General features: G+C 42.9%; 2 protein-coding genes across 2 annotated transcripts in view; both read left to right on the top strand.

Annotated features, from left to right (window-relative positions):
• Nucleotides 1-7,696, top strand: part of TRERF1 (transcriptional regulating factor 1) — a 93,914-nt gene extending 86,218 nt beyond the window's left edge. Inside the window, exons 14-16 of the mRNA XM_023734205.1 lie at nt 279-485; nt 3,124-3,335; nt 7,179-7,696. Coding sequence (XP_023589973.1) covers nt 279-485; nt 3,124-3,335; nt 7,179-7,503 — 744 coding nt within the window. The 3' untranslated portion in view covers nt 7,504-7,696. The remainder of the gene's footprint in view (nt 1-278; nt 486-3,123; nt 3,336-7,178) is intronic.
• A 7,448-nt stretch (nt 7,697-15,144) lies between these two features.
• Nucleotides 15,145-15,827, top strand: part of MRPS10 (mitochondrial ribosomal protein S10) — a 12,275-nt gene continuing 11,592 nt past the window's right edge. Inside the window, exon 1 of the mRNA XM_004379557.2 lies at nt 15,145-15,245. Within this exon, the coding sequence (XP_004379614.1) occupies nt 15,198-15,245 (48 nt within the window). The 5' untranslated portion in view covers nt 15,145-15,197. The remainder of the gene's footprint in view (nt 15,246-15,827) is intronic.

Genomic DNA, 15,827 nt, shown 5'->3' with positions numbered 1-15,827 from the left:
AAAAAATTTTAATTTTAAAAAAAAAAGAAATCTCTCCTCTCTGCCCTTAGCATATATTTATATAAGGATGAGGGGACACAAAGAGAAGGAGGGGGCTTCTTTGACTAAAAATTCTAAGTGTACAGAGAGCAAAGCTTTTCGAGACCTTACTTATCTCCGGCTGTTCCTTATGCAGAAACAGATGAATCAGTTTGCGTCTCCTCTACTAGCCTGTGAGTTCCGTTCATCACTGACTTGACGTTTGGGTACTTTTCTTCCTTTTGTTACCTTAACACTAGACAAGCGAAGAAGAAGAAGAGCTAGAGGAGGAAGAGGAGGACCTGGAAGAAGATAGGAAATCCACCAAAGAAGAGGAGAGTGAAGGCCCAAAGTCCCCGGAGCTGCCACCGCCATTCCCTGCCCTGGCTCCTGCTGAGGGGCCGGCCATGCAGGCCCTCAGCCAGCCCTCCGGCTCCTTCATCTGTGAAATGCCCAACTGTGGGGCTGTAAGTGTCTTTGCGCCCCCTCTTCTCCTCTCTGGGGCTCTAGGACTAGCAAGGTCTATGCAGCTGTGCCTTACTTTAAGAGACCATGCCTTTTAGAAAGGGTTCAGTTAAACAATTCAGACATTCGCATTGTTTTCTTTCTTTCATCCATTTACTTATTCATTAGGCCAACGAAGATTTATGGAGTGTATGTTCTGTGTCAAGCACTATGTTGGGTGCTCTGGGGACACAAAGGAGGTCCCTGCCCATAAGAAGTGTGTGACTTGGAGACCTTCACTGCCGTTACGATGTCTTTGCAGTGTCATTGACTTCCCGAACTTTCTGTCCACGCTTCTTGGTGCTTCTCCACTCCTCTGGACTGTGTCAGACAAGTCAAGCCACATAAACATGCGTTTAAATGCACTAGGGGCACCCACGAAGAAAGATTATGTTTTAATAACATAGCTATTTATCACCCCTACCCCCCTGCAGTTTCACCTGTCTGGACGATTTTCACATTTCATATTCCATAAAGTGTTCCTGATTCTTATGCCACTAATTTAAAATTTCAGAAAGTTGTTACAAAGATTTAGACAAACTTTATCTTTGAGTACTCTATGTGAAAATAAAAAGACTTACTAGGCACATTCATCATGTAAAAAAAACTGAAAGGGGGGGTCTGTGTAATTACTTAACCTAGTATTTTTCAAATACTTTAGAAGCATCGTTAGTTAATTAAAACTAATTCATAGACTGATCATTCTTATCACTAAAGGAAGTCCTTGCTGAGTCTACTGGCCTCGTGTATATTAACGGATCTTGCTTTGGACTCGTCTCAGCTTGAATTCAAAACCTTCCTCTCTGCCAATAGACAGAGTGAATTGGTGAGCTTTTGCCAAATAGAGTTTCTTAAAGCCAGGCACACCTGTATAGGCAAGTTCTAGAGATATTACCCAAAAAATGAGAATGTGGCTTTTTTCCATAAGAAGCCCCATTTTCCTCACACTAGCGCTCTTGTTGTCATTTGTTCATTATATAGGACACTGCTGTTGTCCAGAGCTTACTGGGTGCTGCTTGTTAAGTCTGTCACTTCAATAAAGAAAGCAGTACGCTTTTAAAATATTTAGATCCTAAAGCAGGTATTCACTTGATTTATATAGTGAAGAAAAAAATGGAAAAGGTTAAAAAAAAAAAAGCAATACACATTTTGCATTCACTTTCAAGAGAACATAAGAAACTGCTAGCTTGTTTCCATCTTTGATGTTTAATGGATGCTTCACTCCATCAGTGCCATTTTGTATAGCACACTTCAGGGATCAGTAAGATGTGTCTTAAACGACAGTGTTTATCGGTGAACTTGTTCAGAAATTGGATGCCTCCTCAATACCCGGTTTTGGTGTACAGTCAATTTTTTACTGAGTGGGAAGTCATCTTTTACTTGTCCCAATCGGAAATACTTGGCAAGAAGATGGATGTGTTTTTAATGACTTTTAAAAATCACAAGGAAAAAAGCATGTTGGTTTTATTCTTTGCCCAATGATGGAGGATAAGGTTACTAAATCAGCAATATTTTTTTTTCCCCTGAAATAGAATAAACAAGCTTTATGAAGTTAACAGAGAGCAACCACCTCCAGGTGGACAGCTCTGTGGGCACTCCATTTAGCCAATTAGTTTAATGAACTAGAAGTTAGTGCTTTGGGACTTCAAGAGGGTGGAGTACATCCCTTGGCAGCACCGGTTCTCAACTGGGAGTGATTTTGTCCCCCAGGGGACGTTCGGCAATGTCTAGAGACATTTTTGGTTGTCATAACTGGGGAGATGCTACTGGCATCTGGTGGGTAGAGGCCAGGGATGCTGCCAATACAGTCCCCCACGACAAAGAATTATCCAGCCCAAAATGTCAGTAGTACCAGGTGGAGAAACCTTGCTTTTTGGCAAGCGTCAGACGACTGTCCAACTCCTTACCCTTTTTATCATCCTGTAAAATTGTGGGGTCTAAACCATTGCTCCAACAGTGGGTTGGGACTTAGACATAATACATAAAATATGCCAGAGCAGCTAACCAGTGTATCTGGCCTCCTGGGGGAGATAGAGCTGAGCAAGCAGGCTCAGTTATGGGGTGCTGTCTCCATACAACCAGAGTACCCCTGCTTTGAACTGTCTTATATATTGGGCTTTGGAGTTTAAGACTTGATTTGTTGGCAGTGAAGGAAGGAGGGCAGGAGGGAGAGAGGAAAGAAAAGTGGGGGCTAGTTCTCAGCTTAAAATAATTTTGAAGGCCAGTCCAACCCCTTCATTTTACACGTGGAAAAACTGAGGTGTCAGAGGGAAATGGCCCAATGGCCTCCCTGGTAGTTATGACAGAGCTGGATCTAGACCCTGGTCTCTTGACTTCTAGATTGGAGCTTTGTCCTCTGCAGTATGCCACATCGTCTGTCTTCTGGTTATAACAGTGATTGGGGTGTTTTTGTTGGTACGGCATTTGTGGTTGTGATATTGGATCTCTACTTTCTGTGACATTATGCCCAAAGTTATATAAAACCCTGCGCCCTGTCATTATACGCTGTTTCAAGTATCCCATGTTTTACCATTAAGTAACTAATAACCCTAATTTCCTTTTCAGGACTGTAGATGTCATGTCACTCCCTTTCTTCCCCAGGTGTTCAGCTCCCGACAGGCACTGAATGGCCACGCCCGCATCCACGGAGGCACCAACCAGGTGGCCAAAGCCCGGGGAGCCGTCCCCTCTGGGAAGCAGAAGTCTGGCGGTGCGCAGAGCGGGTACTGCTCTGTGAAGAGCTCCCCTTCTCACAGCACCACCAGCGGCGAGACGGACCCCACCACCGTCTTCCCCTGCAAGGAGTGTGGCAAGTAGGTGAAACTGGACCTGGGACGGAGTCTAAGCTTGTGACAGATCGTTGCTCTGTGGGGGCCAGGCCCAAGATATTCTAAGGTTTCTTCAGCTAGGAAGAGAACCCTGACTCTCCGAACTCACCCTCATACCATCCTTGAGGCTCTGTGGTGCCTCAGGGTGGGCGGACCTTGTCTCTGACTCAGAATGTGGCCATTCTGATGTCTTATAGCTTGGTAAGGATGGACATTTTCAGACAAGTGAACCTCTTGCGGCAGAAGTTTATTCTTTTCTGGAAATGGTGGGTGAGACTCCGATTCGCACTTCTTTCCTTCACGCCCAACCCATAGTCACTGTCTTTGCATCCCTAAGCACCTAATCAGGAACTTTCTATAGCAGGAATGGCCTGTACGGGACACTCCTACCTCCTCCACTGCTCATTCCTGTGCCCAGGGCAGGCACTACTGATCAGTCACCGCACTCTTTGCTGCCACGTTAAGACAGGCCTTCAGAATCCTTTTCATTGTGGCACAGCTAATTGAGCAGAGTTCATACATGAGATAAAACCTATTCGCCATCACTTCCCTTATAGGAATAATTTAAAACAGCAACTAAGGGGGAGAAATTGACAGTGGGTAGTAATAATAATAGCTAACATTTACTGAGCGCTTATTATGTGATATATGTTATGTGCATGAACTCATTTAATCCTCACACGACAGACAAATACTGTTTTTATCCTCCTTAAAAGTGCCGTTTCTTTATCCCTAACAAGGAAGTTGGAAGTTAGGCAAAACAACTTGCCGCAGGTCACGCTGCCAGCAAAGAGCAGAGCTGAGATTTGAACCCAGTTTTGTCTGAATGCAGAGCCTGAGCTCCTTCCACTGCTCTATCCTGTCAGTTTTGATTTGCTTGTTTATTTAGGTAGGAAATAAATGGTAAAGGTGAGCTCACTGATGCTAAGGTGCACAGTCCCCTCCTTGCTGCATCCAGTATAGAAGTCCGGTTTAATTCTCAGTGAGCCTGCCAGACTTGGAGACGTATGACATTGTCATGGGTGACATCCTTTGGAAGCCTTGCTGAATTTCTCTTCCAGTCCCTCAAATGTGAAGAGAAATGTTACCTGCCCACCAGGTAGCTGCTGAAACTCTGCCAAGAAAACAATCCCTAGTTATATGAGCCAAGCCACCTGGGACCTCAATGTATAATATACATCTTCATAGATTAAGTCAGACAACTTAATAGTAGTTGCCATTTATCAGGTACTCATTATGTGCCTGGCATTGTTCTAAAGGATTTTTACAGATACTGATTAATTTAACCTTTAAAATAATCCTTTGAGGTAGGTACTATTAGTAGCTTCCTTTTTACAAGTGGAGAAACTGAGGGACAGAAAGGTTAAGCTGCTTGCCAAAGTGTGCAGCAAATGAGTGGCAGAGTGGGAGCTCAAACCATGCAGGCAGTATAGGGCAATGATTAGGAAGCTGGACTTTGGAGTCAGAATGTCTGCAGTTCACATCCTGGTCCTACCTCTTCATCTGTCAAATGTGGGGCAATATTAGTACCTACCTCCTGGCATTGTTGGGAGGATTTAGTGAGATAAAACATGATTAGTACAAATAAAGTAAAAATAAATGTTTTAAAAACAAAAACAAATGTGCAGGCTGGCCCCAGGGCCTGTGCTCTGAGAAAGCTCAACTCTGTTAGGTGGCACCCGCCAATGTGAATTGGAACTAGCGACATGTCACGTCATCAGAGGGGCTCTCTTCCACTCCGGGACGCATAGGACGGGAGAAATAAAATTCAAGCATCTGTCCGCTCTTCTGTGCCCTGACATCGTCCAGAGCCCAGACATGACATCATCTTCATGTCACCACCCACGACATGTTGACTGAACCACAGAGGAAATGCAGCCCCCAGAATGATCATTAGGTTTATTTCTTGAAATAATGAAACCACCACAGCTGACTGTCCATTAACTCCCACCTGTTAGCCCTAGGGTAGAAGTGTGGGGGCATTGGGGTCTTCCCCGTTTCCTCAGAGAGGAGCCAGCATCTTCCGCTCCCTGAGCTCACACAGGCTACAACTTCTTATTCCACCAGGTGGAGACGAAGGACATTTTAGCAAACAAAAATTAGTATTTAGAGCTTTCTGGCTGTCTTTCAGTGGCATCCATTAAATGTATTCCTTGTTATTGTTTTGTGTTGCTTGGGACATTTTTCTACCATAACTCCAGCTAAGATTTTATGGAAAACAGAAATATTTTCTGTGGTTTCCCAGAATAGAAAACCAAAACAAACAGATCTGTTGCCATTGAGTCTGTTCCAACCCATAGCAACCCTATAGGACAGAGTAGAACTGCCCCATAGGATTTCCAAGGAGCGGCTGGTAGATTCAAACCACCAGCCTTTTGGTTAGCCACTGTAGCTTAACCACTGGGCCACCAGGGCTCCAGACTAGGAATAGTATTAGACAAATTTTCACAGAATGCCTCTTTTACCTGCTGAAATTATGTTCTTTACATGAAACAGTTTTCAGCACGCCCAAGTAGAATTGTGATTCACCAATCTGTTTGACTCGGTCTAAAAAACCAGTGTGATTTTTCTTCTTTTATGGGCTCAGGAGTGAATATAAAGTATTTACAACACCCTCTCCCCATAAGCAGAGAATCCCACATGTATCGGCAAACTTTTTTTCTGAAAAAGGTCTAGATAATAGATATTTTAGGTTTTGCAAGCCATACTGTCCCTGTCACAACAACTCAGCTCTTGCCACTGCACTGCAAAAGCAGCCACAGACCGTACATAAGTGAACAGACATGGCTGTGTCCCAGTAACACATTTCTTACAAACGCAAGCAATAGGCTGGATTTGGCCTGCTGGTCACAGGTTGCAGACCTGTGGTCTAGAAAATTAATCCCCAAAATGTGATATCCTTTTATCCCAGCTTCAACACAGCTTCAATAATCTTGATAGTTTGGACCTGATAATTCTTTATCTAGGGGAGGGGCCGTCCTTTGTATTGTAGGATGTTTAGCAGCATCCCTGGCCTCTACCCACTGGATGCCAGTTGTACCTCCCCCCAGTTGTGACAACTAAAAGTATCTCCAGGCATTGCCGGATGTCCCCTGGGAGGGCAAAATCACCCTCACTTGAGAACCATTATTTTAGTCTAAAGTAAACGGGAAATGATGACAATATGATGGCTAGCAAGAAGGGGTCTCAGGTGAAAAGAAGTGGTCGACTGAGGTGGGTGCGGCTCAGAAGTCAAGTATAATGAAGAGAGACAAGGGCCCATTGGATCTGGCCTCACAGAGTTATTGGTGACTTTGAGAAGAACAATTGGATTGAGGGTGGAAGGGACCTGAGACCAATGGGAGAGGGTTGAAGAGAAAGTGTGGCACACCGAGTAAGTGCAGGCTGATCCTTCAAGACTTTGGGCTGTGAAAGAACTGGAGCAGGAGACAGAGGTGGATGATGGGGGCCCTCAGAGCTTGTTGGCATGATTGGGGGAGTCTCCAGTCGAGAGGGGTGGTTAGTGATGGCGAGGACCAGGGTGAAACTGAAGGAGGAGGAAAGGCATGCCCTCCAGATGGACAGGACAGCCTTTGAGAATTCATCCTCCATTGTAACAGGAAGGAAGCCTGATGGCTCCATCAATGTGTTCCTGTCCATCCCCTTTTCTTAAAAAGGCGAGGGGTCGGTGACAGGTCACGGGGAGGAGCTCCTCAGAGCTGAGGAGCGGGGACTCTGGCAAAGTCCCTCCAAACCAGGCATCCAACCCCGTTCCCTATAAGATGCCCTGATTTCCAAGAACTCTTATCTCCTCCTCAATTTCACATACCTCTTTTTCTTCATTTTTAGGGTCTTCTTCAAGATCAAAAGCCGAAACGCGCACATGAAAACCCACAGGCAGCAGGAGGAACAGCAGAGGCAAAAGGCTCAGAAAGCGGCTTTCGCGGCTGAAATGGCAGCCACCATCGAGAGGACTACAGGGCCGGTGGGGGGGCCGGGGCTGCTGCCCCTGGACCAGCTGAGCTTGATCAAGCCCATGAAGGACGTGGACATCCTGGATGACGACGTGGTCCAGCAGTTAGGAGGTGTTATGGAAGAGGCTGAGGTCGTGGATACCGATCTCCTCTTGGATGATCAAGATTCAGTTTTGCTTCAGGGCGACACGGAACTATAAAGCCCCTTGACGCTTAGAGACAGTGGAAACCACGGCCTACGTCTTCATTAATCAGGAAACCTGGACTGCCTGCTTGTTTTGTAACCATTTTAAACTACCTGTTTAAAAAGTGGTCATTTTATTCAGGTTTAGAAAAAAAAATCCAGTTTCTTTTCCTTTTATTTAAAAAAAAAAAAAAAAAGTTTTGTTGGTTGGGGGAGGTTTGGGGGGAATAAATAATTGGCACAAATATCTTTAAGAGGTGTTTCATCTGGGCTGCATTCTCCTGCAATCATTCCTGGCAGGTAATGAACCTGACGTCCGTGTTCCATTTGCTTTCAGATGTCCACCATCCTGGTTGCCTTTTATCCCAAAGCTTGCTGTGAGTGTGTGTGTGTGTGTGTGTGTGTGTGTGTGTGTGTGAAGCAGACTCCCCCCTCTGTCCTGAGGCCTTGGGCCGTCCTTTCCCACAAAGAGTTATTTTTATTCTGTTCTGAGTTTGTTCTGTAGTTTGCAATGAACCTGGTATCTTTGCCAGGAGACTGTGCAAGGGATAGCTTTCCACTGGCTAAAGCAAGCCCTCACATTCCACAGCTTTCCTCTAGCACATACATCATCGTCCGAGGAGTTGACCAAACCTGAAAAATCGACTTTCACTCTACCTGGCCAGTCCTTTAATGACCTATTCACAGCAACGGAGCACTGCATGACCGTAGGCCATCACTTCCCCAGCAGTGACTTTCCAAGGACCTGGTTTGTAGGGCAGACGTGGCCTTTCCCATGTTCCTGTGGTCAGCTCCGAATCATGCGCTGGCAGAGCTGTGTTTCAGTGAGAGCTAACTGGAGACCCCTCCTGGGTAAAATAACCCCGACTATTATTACAGCCAGGGCTGTAGAGGGTGGGTTTTGTTTTTAGGGAGGGTGGATGAGGGCCACACATTGAAGTACCTAGAATGCCAAGAAGTATTCTTTTGCCCAAAGACAAGATCCAAGAGTCTGCTCCTTTTTTGCAGCACTATTAATGGTCATTGGGGTTCTGAAATTACTTTGTGCCATTTGGAAGTACTGTGAAACCTCATTTGCTAGGATTTTGCTGAAATTCATAAACGCTGGACTGGTTAACCTTGACACTAGCTGTGAGAAAGGGTTTTCTAACGAAGGGATTGCAAATACAAGGGAAATAGCATTGAAAGCCAGCAAAAATAGCTTCAGATACCCCTTTAGCTACCATGTTTGCATTCAGACAATGAATGTATTCATTACACATCATTTACCAAAGCACTTCTAGAATTCTCCAAGCTGCATAACTTTGTCTCTTCCTGTCCCTGTCAGCAGGGTTGCTGTTTTCTACTTGAAGGTAATAGACCTGTAATCCTTCAAAAATGTCATTTAGCTCAGGCTTCTGACTGAATCAGACTGATCTAGCCCACTGTTAGGCAGGCGCTGCCCCAGCACAGAGAAGACCTTGCCTCTCACCGCTGCCCCTTCAACGTTAGTGCCCGTGACATCTGGAGCAGATGTTTTCAGGCCTTGCCCCAGCCCAGGTAGGCTTGTTCCCCAGCTCTGTTTAAGTGCGGTGATCATGCTGGGCTACTTGGCTGGCAGGTTAATAGCTCAACATTAGAATTATCAGCAGAAGCATGAGGGTAGGACCCAAGGAGCATTTTTTTAAGTTTGACACTGCAAAAGCATCAGGACATCCTCATCAGGCAGTCAGCTGTGGCCGACAGTGGCCCCACATGGGCGGTGTTCTTGGAATCTCAGGAAAGCCATGGACAGAAGAAAAGAATCTTTTCAGTCTTTCTGTTTTCAGAAAATAGCTTCTGGAGGTTTCCCTCATCTTTAGGAAAAAAAAAAGTTTTATTTGCTGGCATTTTAGACAGGTTATTATATCCTGTGTTTTATCTAAGCGTTTTTGAGTTAAGAACTCGCCTTGACGGTAGACATCAACTTTATGGCAGAACTATTACAGAACCATTCCAGCTGTCATATTGTCAGCTGATGCAGATAGAGTCGGCCACCGTGACCACTTCCCTCCACTTAACTGGTGTCTGGGAGTCACTCCGGAATGGTTCAGTTCCTGGGTCTATGGGAGCTTATCTATCAAAGGAGCAAACACCCAGAAGAATGTTTATAAAACAAATGTGTTTCTTCTGTTTAGAGATTTGCCCAGCTGTTCTGGTTTTAAACATTAAAAATAAACTGAATTGCCAAGGTAAAAATAAAATGCACAATTCAATTTTAATTTTTGTGCAGTACAGTGTAAGGATTTTTGACCTGAGATAACCAAAGAACTCCTCCTTAATGAGACAGTTCGATTTCCTGAATTAGTATTTCTTGACAATATCATCTTAACGAATTGACTTTGTAGTAAAATATTGCACTTTTTTTTTTTCTGAAATGATTCTGCCTGCATGTATGTGTTGTGTTTTAGCCCGCGACCCCACCCCACCCCAAAGAACTTTCCTTTCTAATGGTTAATGTCTTCAACACGGTTACTGTTGACTATCAAATGGTTTTTCATTAGTGAAATTTAGATCTCTTTGAGAAAGCTTGTATATAAAAAGTTAACAGATATATTTTATGGAAAAACCTGTCTTATTTTCAAATATATTTAACTGCTGTTATATTTTATTAGAGGAAGGGTGTAAATATTTTCTAGGAGTTCTATTGTAAAGAAAAGTATTTTTGAAAAAAAAAACTTAATGTAATAAAAACGAAAACATTTTTAAAAAGTGGTTGTGATTGCTTCCTGTTCTGCCTTCGTTATGTTCTATTCTCAGTGACTGACTTGCATGCCTCCCCATTTCAGGATGTAATTTATTCACATTTGCACTATTATAAGTTGACATCATAATATCCAGTGTGCTTAACTGTATTTTCCCGGAATGCAGGTCCCTTGGTTCATATCAAGCGCACTATGTATAGCGTATTCATAATTTTTCTTTTGTAATGTGTGTATTTTTAATAAGGATTTTATGTAACATTTTGGCAAAAAAAGAGGACAGTATTTTCTAGTGAATTTTATAATAACATTTTGCTAAAAATGTTTCTTCCTAGGTCAGTTTTTGTTAAGATGAAACAAAAGTCTTATTTTACCAGGGGTTTAAAAAAAATTGAAGCTTGAAAGCAAAGTTATATTTAAACATCATATGTAACAAATAAATAAAGATGTTTTATAGACTTGTCCTAAAAAGGTGCATTCCTTTAAAAAGAAAAAACAAAAAACTGGGGCATTCCAGGTTGTTTTCCCCCCTGAGTGATGAGGTTGTTTTTTTTTTTTTAAGTTTAACATGATACTTTTTCAGAAAGAGAACCAGGAGGATTTAGCTTAAAAGGTTCCAGTCATTAGCCGTTAGCCGCCTCAGAAATTTATTTCAGTTCCTATAGGTGGGCATTCATCAAATAGAGATGTAACCAAATAGACACTGTCATATTTATTTGTGAAAACCTGATTCAATATTGCATCAGCTGCTCTGAAAATAAAATATTACCTTTTTGAGTTTCATTTGGCTTAAATATTCCTTCTTTCTAGCCACTGAAATGACTTCTCAGTGCTGCATAAATGGCTAATGTACCTGTTGGTTGGTTTCTGTAGACCTGTTTGGAGGTCTGTTGATCGGACAATGTTCATCAAAGTGCCCACCTACGCTGGAGGCTAGGACACACGTTTCTGCTACCCAAGCTGTGGATGAGCCACTGAAGAGTTGGGCTCGGCCGCTAACCGAAAGGTTGGCGGTTTGAATCCACCAGCCTCTCTGTGGGAGAAGAAACCTGGCAATCTGGTCCTAGTTAAAGATTAAATCCAGTGCTGTGAAGTCAATTCCGACTTATAGTGGCCCCATGTGACAGAGTAGAACTGTCCCATACGGTTTCCTAGACTGTAATCTCTATGGAGGATTCTTGGTGGCATAGTGGTTAAGCACTCAGCTGCTAACCGGAAGGTTAGTAGTTCAGACCCACCCAGCAGCTCCGTGGGAGAAAGACCTATCAGTTTGCTCCCATAGTAAAGATTACAGCCTATATATACAGCCTAGAAAGCCCTATGGACAGTTCTACTCTGTCCTGTAAGGTCGCTGTGAGTCAGAATCAAATGGATGGCACACAACGACCACCAGCAATGTTACTCAAACTGCAATTTAGGGGAGCTCAGTATTACATGCAGCCCCTGGGTGCCACAAATGGTTAATGTGCTCAGCTGCTAACTGAAAGGTTAGAGGTTGGAGTCCACCCAGAGGCACCTTGGAAGAAAGGCCTGGCAATCTGCATCTGAAAAATCAGCCACTGAAAACCCTATGAAGCACAGTTCTACTCTGACACACATAAAGGTATCTTAACAGTAAATCCTCCACAAAACCCTTGTCCACCCTGATTTATATGCATTGCAAATCTACATTTCCAAATTTTAATGAGTGTGCTTGCTTTTTAATGTTTGAAAACAAGCTTTAGAGGAAATCTGAAATTCTAGATTTCATACAGAACTTGCTTTAAGTGAGAGCATACCTGCTCAAGATCTTGATATTCTAAGTTCTTTGGGTGTCTTTAGTTTTGGCTATCTATAGGGTCGCGATGAGTCGGAATCAACACGACAGCAGCGGGTTTATTTTAGATAGTCATGTACCCAGTAAAATAGCTATTCCTCTAGAAGCAATGTGCATTTCATTTTGCTTCTGGAGACCCAGGTGTTCAATCTCAAGACTTTCACATATTATATTCATTATTTAATACTCTGGAGCCACCATGTACCAGGCACTACTCCACACTGTATTATATATACTTGTGTAGAAAGATGACTGTGACGTGACTCTTTCTTGCCAAGGAATTTAATACCTAGAGAGAGCTTATGGGGGCCTGGGAACTGATTCAGTTCCACTATTGGAAGAGCAAAGGTCATGCTTTATTAATATTCTGAATCCCCTCACCACCACCCACACATACACTGCAATATACAGCAGGTGCTCAGCAACTCTTTGTTAAATTAATTACCTCTCTAGCCCACCGGATGTGCTTGTGTGCATATGTGTGTGTGTGTGTGCGCGTGAGTTTACCTAGGGTTTACCTAAAGGCAATTCTGAACGCCATAGCCAGCCAGCTGAGGTGTACTTTAGGAATGTGGATGAGTTTTAATATTGATATAAGCAAAATATAATTAGGAAGAGGCATGTTAGAGAATTGAATAATATTTTCCTAAGTATTAAACAATGAATTGTGTCCCCAAAAAATATGTGTTATAAATCCTAACCTCTATGCTTGTGGTTATAATCCCATTGGGGAATGAGTTGTCTGTTATGTTAGTGAGGCAGGATTAGTGTAGGGTGTGTCTTGAGTCAATCTCTTTTGAGGTGTAAAAGATGAAACAGGCAAGAGAGCAAGCACAGATGGAGGAAGAGGGATGCCAAGCCACATGAAGATTGCCCAGGTGCAGAAGCTCAGAAGAGACAAGGACCTTCCTCCAGAGCTGACAGAGAAAGAAAGCCTTCCCCTAGAACTGATGCCCTGATTTTAGACTTTCAGCTTCCTAAACTGTGAGAAAATAAGTTTGTTTGTTAAAGCCATCTATTTGTGGTATTTCTGTTATAGCAGCACTAGATAACTAAGACACTGAGTGAGCCGTAAGTGATCCTTTGAACACACTTACTCCTGTATAAAAGATCCAAAAGGCTGATTATTTCCTTTATGTAACAGATAAAATCCTTTTTCCCCCCAACAGTTTCTACTTGTATAGTGTAGTGACATTGATTACATTCTTCAAGTTGTGCAACCATTCATTCCACCAAATCATTCTACCACCATTAATATAAACTCAATGATCCCTAAGCAAAAATGCTCCCCCTTCTCCCCTTCCTCCTACCCTTGGTAACTACTAATACTCTTTGGTTTCTACATATTTGCTCATTCCATATCAGTGAGATCATACACTATTTGTTCTTTTGCGATTGACTTATTTTGCTTAGCATGTTTTCAGGGTTCATCCATGTTGTGGCATGCATCAGGACTTCACTTCTCTTTATGGCTGAGTAATCTTCCATTGTACATATATGCCACATTTTGTTTATCCATTCATCTGTTGATGGACATTTCGGTTGTTTCCATATTTTGGCTATTGTGAATAGTGCTACAAGGAACACTGGTGTACAGTTCTCTGTTTAAGTGACTGCTTTCACTTCTGGGTATATACGTGGGATTGGGATTGCTGGGTCATATGTCATCCTATGTAAGAGATAAAATCTTTTGAAAAGGGCTGTCTTTCAAAACAGAAAGGCTGGTGCAATCAACAGCGTGATTTAAGTTACAAATATTTATGGTACACACTTTTGTTTTTCCTGAACATAAAGCAAGGTGTACTTGTATGAACTATTTTGAATCATTGGCTTCCTGCTTATCTACATTAGGTTAGATGTTTGAAAGTTTAGGAGTTAGGGGAGAGATCCATGATGGAAAGGCTGAGTTTCAGAACACTCTCCAAGTCTACATGCCATGCCAAAGAAAACAGGTTGTCCACAGCCCCATTGTAGACAAAACCTGATTTTGCTACTCATCATGAGTTGACATCTGACCCAAAACCATTAGACCCATAGGCTTAGTTTGACATGGCATGGCTTGGCCCAGGAAGATGAGGAGACCAATCAAACTTCCATATTTATTTGCATTCAAACACTGATTATAATGTTAGATTTACTTATTAATTTAATGATTATACATGCAGAGTGTTCTGTTATGACAAACTACATATATGAAAGTACTTTGGGTAAATAAAGCGTAGAAAGTTGCACAAATGGAAGAAATTTTTATCATAGCCAATCCCAGTTATAAACCTTTTAGTTGCAGCTCAGTTATGGTGGACAATAATAACCAGACAAAATACTTTTGGCTTGTTGTAATAGGTGAAGTCAGCCAATGTAAATTCTGAAATACTAAAGTAACAATGAAATGAATGATTTAGGAAGACAGGTAGGACAGTGGTGTGCAGGATGGCTGGAGAACATGAGAGTCAATCGATGTGGGGAAGGAAGGGTACATAGCTAGAAGGCTATTGCAATCAGGTACAGGACTGGGCCAGAAACTCAATGGTTTGTTGTTGTTTGTTGCCTTTGGGTTGATGCCAATTCATGGTGACTGGAGGTGTGCAGAGTAGAACTGCCCTATACGGTTTTCAAAGCTGTGACCTTTCAGAAGCAGATCTGCCAGGGCTGTCATCCAAGACACCTCTAGGTGGGTTCGAATCTCCAACCTCTCAGCTAGTAGCCAACTGCTTAACTGTTTGCACCATCCAGGGACTCCTGAAACAATGGTAGTGGTAAACTTTTCTTTTTTCTTTTAATAAACATATATTTTGTTAAATTTTTGAAAAATTTAGAAATATGAAAATAAATCAACCATTATTCCATTACCCAGAGAGAATCACTGTCAATATTTTAGTTATACTGTTTTTCCAAGAACGTGTTTTGCTTGTGTCCAACAAAACAGGAACCACATAGGACAAACACAATTTGAAAAGGGAAAACATTGATGGCCTTGGTGACCACCGAGATATGATTTGAAGCAACATTATCAAGACCAGGGCGAGCCAGGCCGCCAACTCCAGGGGAGACACCTGTATTCTCAGTCCCACCCTCAAAAAGCGCGGAATCCTGTCTCTATGGTCGTTGCCGAACTCTATGGCCCGAGGACGCCGCTGTGACCCCGGAAGCGATCCTGGGAGAGCGGACGGCAAAATGGCGGCGCGAGCAGCTATCGGTGCTGTGTGTCATCGCCTTTGGCAGGTAATGGGTGTCTTGGGGGCTGCTGGGCTGGCCGACAGTTGCCACTAAGTCTTTCTGCTACCCACCGTTCTGCCCGCAGGAGCCTTCCCCAATATTTATTCCGCACCTCAGCCTGATGTTTACAAGGAATTACGACAAAGCTCGTTTTATCTCGCGTTTTCTCATGAGATTAAACATAAATTAGTAGTCCAGGCAGACACAGAAAGAAGAATCTTAAGAGCTGGAAAAGATATTGAACATCATATAGTCCAATACCCTAGTCCTTTGATATTTGCAAAACAGACAGGCTCAGAGAGGACAGAAAGCTTGCCCCGCGAAAATTAAGGGCTGAGCAGGCACACGATTTCAGACACTTCCCCTGAACTAAATAGAGATATGCTCCTCATATTCGGGGTTCTGAGATTTAGAGGAGAGTCAATGAAGCCAGAGGGGTAGGTTAGGTATCTTCTGTTTGTGGTTATTTGGGGGAGACGCAAAATCTTCTTAATCAGCAGTTCTCTAGCTTTTTGGCCTCAGGACTCCTTCACACTTTAAAAAATGATTGAGAACTCCAAAGAGCTTTTTTTTTTTTTTTTTTTTTTT

This window comes from Trichechus manatus, unplaced genomic scaffold (genome assembly GCF_000243295.1).
Source record: "Trichechus manatus latirostris isolate Lorelei unplaced genomic scaffold, TriManLat1.0 scaffold00065, whole genome shotgun sequence".
NCBI classification, from domain to species: Eukaryota; Metazoa; Chordata; class Mammalia; order Sirenia; family Trichechidae; genus Trichechus; species Trichechus manatus.
This window is presented reverse-complemented; position numbering and strand designations above follow the sequence as displayed.